At 41.5% G+C, this 5,625-nt stretch overlaps 1 protein-coding gene across 1 annotated transcript; it reads left to right on the forward strand.

The window, feature by feature from the left end:
* Positions 1-250: 250 nt before the first annotated feature.
* On the forward strand, positions 251-5,299 carry LOC123137991 (uncharacterized; the record flags this gene model as incomplete). The annotated part of the gene is given in 12 exon segments (XM_044557884.1): positions 251-270; positions 1,283-1,478; positions 1,558-1,601; positions 1,808-1,847; positions 1,954-2,049; positions 2,129-2,172; positions 2,379-2,418; positions 2,525-2,650; positions 2,746-2,809; positions 2,919-3,201; positions 3,901-4,705; positions 4,979-5,299. Coding segments are annotated over 8 exon segments (642 nt in total). The 3' UTR covers positions 2,805-2,809; positions 2,919-3,201; positions 3,901-4,705; positions 4,979-5,299.
* Between the last annotated feature and the right edge of the window lie 326 nt (positions 5,300-5,625).

Genomic DNA, 5,625 nt, shown 5'->3' on the forward strand with positions numbered 1-5,625 from the left:
GGCCTAGCCCACAGATCCACAGGCCAATGGCCCGCGCCCTGGGCTTCTTAGTTGGGCTTTTTAGTGCTACTAAGAGGCCTAGCCCACAGATACACAGGCCGATGGCCCGCGCCCTTGTCGATATCCTACTACTCACATCCGCTATCCCCCGCAAACCCCCACCGTCTCCCTCTCCTGCGGCCGCTGTACCGCCCCTCGCGTCCGCCGGAACTCCGGCGCCTCGCAAGCCCCCCCGGCCGCCCCGGCCGCCGGCAAGGACTTTCACTCATCGTAAGTTTCCAATTCCCTCCTCTCCATCCGATTAGATTCGGGTTTAGGGTTTCTTTCCGATCTGGTCGAATTTCGTCGCGATTAGGGTTTACGGTTTCGTCCCGATCTGGTCGGATTTCGTCCCTCCTCTCCTTCCGATCTGGTCGAATTTCGTCGCGATTAGGGTTTAGGGTTTCGTCCCGATCTGGTCGGATTTCGTCGCGATTAGGGTTTAGGGTTTCGTCCCGATCTGGTCGGATTTCGTCGCGCCATCTGGTACAGATCTGCTGTTTTTAGTCGCGATGGGAATGTGCTGACCCGGCCCAAAATCTCGAGGCCAATGGGCCAGGCGGGTTGGCCTTAATCAATACACGGGTCAGTGGAGCCGGCACCGTGCGACCCGATGGATCACACGGGTCGACCCAGCCAGAGCAGAGCTACGGTCCGCCCGTCCCCGACCGTCCCCACCGCCGCCCGGCATTCCTCCCGCTCCTGCTGTGCCTTGAGCTTGCTGTCCAAGCACAGGTAGCTGTAGGGGCTGTGCAATTTCTTGCGTCCTGTTTTGGCTGTAGGCTGTAGCAGCGGCTGTGCAATTTCTTGCTAGCTAGGATTTATGTTGATTTCTTGCGTGTTGCATACGTAGTTGCAGTGGCTAGGCACATGTTATTTTCTGCAAAAATGATTAGTAGCTAGGATTTATGTTTGAAATTGAGATTGCTTAAATCTGCATAAGTGATTTTGAAGAATTCCCTTGTGTTCTCTGACTGAGATGAATCTTCCATACTTATGCTAAGTAGGCATATGGATAGTAGTACTGAAGGACCTTTAGTATTTGCAATCCTATCTTTTCATTTTCAGACCGTCCTTACATTGCATTGCATTATGCTAAAGATATGTTAGATTTCTCTATAACCTAGATGTGAAAAGATTAGCATGTTGAACCTGTAATCTTTTGTTCTTGTCTGAGTCTATTGGATTGAGGTCTTTAGCTTATGCTCTTTCAAACCTGTTATCTTTTGATCTTGTTCCTCAGGAAATGGCATTGACCGTTGATGCCTCTGCGATGGGAAAATTTGAGTTTGCATATCAGGATGATAGCTTCTGCGACAAGGTCCTCCGTTTGGAAGTCGTTGCACCTAGACCTGCTCCCAAACCCGCTGCCGCCAACCTTGATGCCAGCCTTGGTCCTAACTCTATCCTTCCGGTCTCCAGGAAGAGGGCACGAGTTGGTATATTGTCTCCCCTCTAGCTAAATTAAGGCTCTCATTTCCTAAATCCATTAATATATTCAATGTTATTTGAATGCAGAGGATGCTAGTTTAGATGAATCTTCAGTGACATTATATAATAAGGTTAGCATTCATCTACTTGTCTTGTATAATAAGGTTAGCATTCAATAGGTGTAACCAATGAGTATTATTGTCACTGATCAAGATGTACGTTTGATTTTTGATGTGCGTTTCTGTGTATGTTCACAATCTATACTGTATTGTTAATGATTGTTTGATTACTTTGCAATTTTTAGTTCTCATTTATTCCTCCGTTATTATGTGGGCAGGAGCTGGAAAAGGAGGGAATCACTAAACAGACTGGCACAGGTGAATGTCTAAGAATGTTCGATACTTCATTTCTTCAGTATCATAGTGTCATTGCTTTTAACTTGTTATGTTTTTAATTTTTTGGGACATGTTCTTCCCTTCTCAGATCATGATCCAGATGATTCAGATTTGAATGTAAACAACAATGAAAATGTGGATCCTAACTCTATCCTTCCGGTCTCCAGGAAGAGGGCACGAGTTGGTATATTGTCTCCCCTCTAGCTAAATTAAGGCTCTCATTTCCTAAATCTATTAATATATTCAATGTTATTTGAATGCAGAGGATGCTAGTTTAGATGAATCTTCAGTGACATTATGTAATAAGGTTAGCATTCATCTACTTGTCTTGTATAATAAGGTTAGCATTCAATAGGTGTAACCAATGAGTATTATTGTCACTGATCAAGATGTACGTTTGATTTTTGATGTGCGTTTCTGTGTATGTTCACAATCTATACTGTATTGTTAATGATTGTTTGATTACTTTGCAATTTTTAGTTCTCATTTATTCCTCCATTATTATGTGGGCAGGAGCTGGAAAAGGAGGGAATCACTAAACAGACTGGCACAGGTGAATGTCTAAGAATGTTCGATACTTCATTTCTTCAGTATCATAGTGTCATTGCTTTTAACTTGTTATGTTTTTAATTTTTTGGGACATGTTCTTCCCTTCTCAGATCATGATCCAGATGATTCAGATGACAACAATGAAAATGTGGACCCAATAATCATCATGACAAAAGATATTAAACTTAAAGTTTCATCAATCCTGCTGGCTTCGGAAAGCATCTATTTCCGTAAAGGTATAAATGATCATTTCCTTTACAGCCATATTATGCCCATATGTGCGCATTATTGCTTATTTTCTGTCTTGCTTAAATCTTTTTGCCTGTTTCAGCTTTTCTCAAATGGCATGAGAGAATCTGTGGATCGTGTTGTCCATCAACAATTATCTGAGGAAGGTATTTGAATTTAGAAGTCACAGCTTTCAAAATTATTAATTGTTTCTACAGTTGGTCAATTGAGTTCAAACCTTAATTTTGTTTCATACAATGTTCAAAAAAATTTCAGAATTGGAGCCTTTTGAAGATATTATAAATTTCATTTACAAGGCCAAGTTCAGTAAATTGGATCCAAAGAGCTTGTTGAGCGTTGTCATGGCTGCTGACAAATTTGAGGTCAATCAAGCAATGAAACAGTCCATAGAGTTTATGCTTGAATCGGAATTGAATCTTGAGGCAGCTGTACTTTATCTGGAGTTTTCTCCAGCTAATGCTACTGTAGCTCAAGCTTTGGCCCCAGTGAGAGCTGCTTCTGGTCGATTTCTGACTCAAATGTTCAAGAACGTGTTTAGGTATTTGATCAAACAGACTTCCATTTTTTTTATTGAATTTGATTGGTGCCCAGTTCAAAATTTTATTAGTTTGTTTAGAATTTGGTTTTGCTTTTGATGTTGCATCACCCTAATTCGTATCATACTTAAATACCTAAGCCTTTTCAGGTTCCCTGCTTCTTACTCTTATGTTTATTTTATTGTTCTACAGTTTTAGCACCTTTTTTTGCTGGTTATGTTTTGTCTGATGGTCACATTTTGTATTGGATTAGGCGGTGTATATTTGTAGGTCTCTATTTAGTTCTACCTCTGTCTTATATTTAGTTACAGAGGCAGTACTATCATGGTTGATTGTAATAGCAGTGATTCCTTTAAACCACTATTTTGTTTATCTAGTGCTGTTTGCCATGCCATTTTTTGTTTGCTGTTTGAAAGCATTAGCTATTTTGTTGGCTGTTCTTTTGCCATTTAAATACCGAAGGTGAACTCATCTTTTGATGTAGTTTTGTGGGCTTTTTAGTGATATTTATTTGGCCACTATAGTTCACATGAAACAACTTTGTAATGCTTAGATTACAGAGTCAGCAAACATTACATGGTGGTAACAATATGAGCATTGGTCGCCGTTTGTTTGTTAATAATTTTTCTGTTGTTTTTGGATGCTTTACCTATGATCTTTATCATCAATAGTTAGTTCTGATCCTTCACTTTGTTTTTCAGCCATAAGGACGATCTTCTAGAGTTGCCTCTTTCAGCTATCTTAGAAATTTTCAGAAGCAGTGATTTAATTGTTCCAAATGAAGATTATGTTTACCTTTTTCTGGTGGATTGGGTCAAGAAAAAATATGAAGATGAGCACATGAGGTGTACCGTTTTTAGCAAAGCGTTGGTGTTCCTTATTCGATTTATGCACATGACGATCGACCGCCTAATGGCCTTCTCAAATTGCCCTCTGATGCCTAACAAAGTTGATGTCAAGTCAATTATTTCTAGTGCATTCTTGTTCAAGATCAATTGTTCGACAGTGAAGGTAGCTCATTGGAATTATGCCCAGCGGAATTATCTGATTAGGCCAGTCATTTTGACGAACCTTCTGCCATACAACGAATTGTTGGCCTATTTTGATCTTCCTCTGGCCGACTTTGCCCGGATGAGTAATCCTGCGTGGAGGAGTACATATACTGAGGTTTTTGCCTATGGCGGCTACAGACTCTTTGTGCAGTGCCAAACTACTATAGATGCGGTATCCAATGCTCCAAGTGCATTTGGGATGTTTTTGTGTGCTCAGAAGTCAACTCAGCCTGAAGTCTTGTCTGTGGCCTTCTCAGTAAGGCAAAAACCTGGTGGCGGCTATGTGGACAAGTTTTCATTTGACAGCCCCTTCCTTCCGGATAACAAGTTTGGAGTTGCTGATTTATTATTAACACCCTGGGCTGAGCTTCTTGATGAGAACAACTTGTTTTTGATCAATGGTTGAGTTTATTTTAGAGTCCGGGTGTCCATCAGACAGCAATAGGCTTTTCAGGTATTGCTCATAATCTGGTCTTTTTTTTCTGTATGCTCATCCGATGTCCGGAATAAGCTAACTGTTTGTTCCACGTATGTTTTATGCCATATTTTGCATTGTCCTCTGCCTGATATTTGCTGTGGATACTCATTTCCCGTATAAGCGGTTCCATCTGTTTGGATTCTCTTAATTCATAGTCTAGTTAGCCAAATCTGCTCTTGTTATTATGTTGCATATGAATATTTTTATGTTGCTAACCCGTGTCTGTGTTTCGTGATGTGTGTTCTTCAGGCCTCCAGGAGAAGGAAGGCGGCCTGCACTTGTCTCTCTTAAAAACCCGTGTCCAGGAGAAGGTCTTCTACTGTGGATGGATAGTCTCCTTTTAGACCTGTCGTGTTATCTGTTTTGTGGATGGATGGCTAGTCTTTTTTAGACCTCTCGTGTTATCTGTTTTGTGGATGGATGGATAGACTTTGTTTCATTGTCTTGCATGGGATGGAAACTTCTTTTTTGAATGCTGATGAATATGTTCAGCATGAACAAGCGGTGGTACTTTTGTTGATTAGATTGAAGACATGATGTTGAAATCAATGGCAGTATGTATGTTTTGAAGAGCATCATCTTCAAATAGCATGTTTTTTCCTTTTTGCAGCATAAAACGAAATATCACATAGTTTGTCTGGATTGGTGTTGGAGGAAACATAATGAAATAGCTTGCATCTTTTGAGAGCTTCAGAGACTTGAACAACGTCTGTGTGTACAGCAGGCGCGGTGTTCGGAATCAGAGATTGCCGTCATCTCCTTGGTGGCGACGCCTGCCTTCCACCTCCAGGAGCACTTCCGCCCGGGGTGCTTCCACCTTCTCTGCCATGATCTCCAGCTGTCCCGGTGAGTGTGTTGTGCTAGGAGTTTGTGCGAGTTTGTGCTCCTGAACCGCG

Source organism: Triticum aestivum, chromosome 6B (assembly GCF_018294505.1).
Source record: "Triticum aestivum cultivar Chinese Spring chromosome 6B, IWGSC CS RefSeq v2.1, whole genome shotgun sequence".
Taxonomy (NCBI): domain Eukaryota; kingdom Viridiplantae; phylum Streptophyta; class Magnoliopsida; order Poales; family Poaceae; genus Triticum; species Triticum aestivum.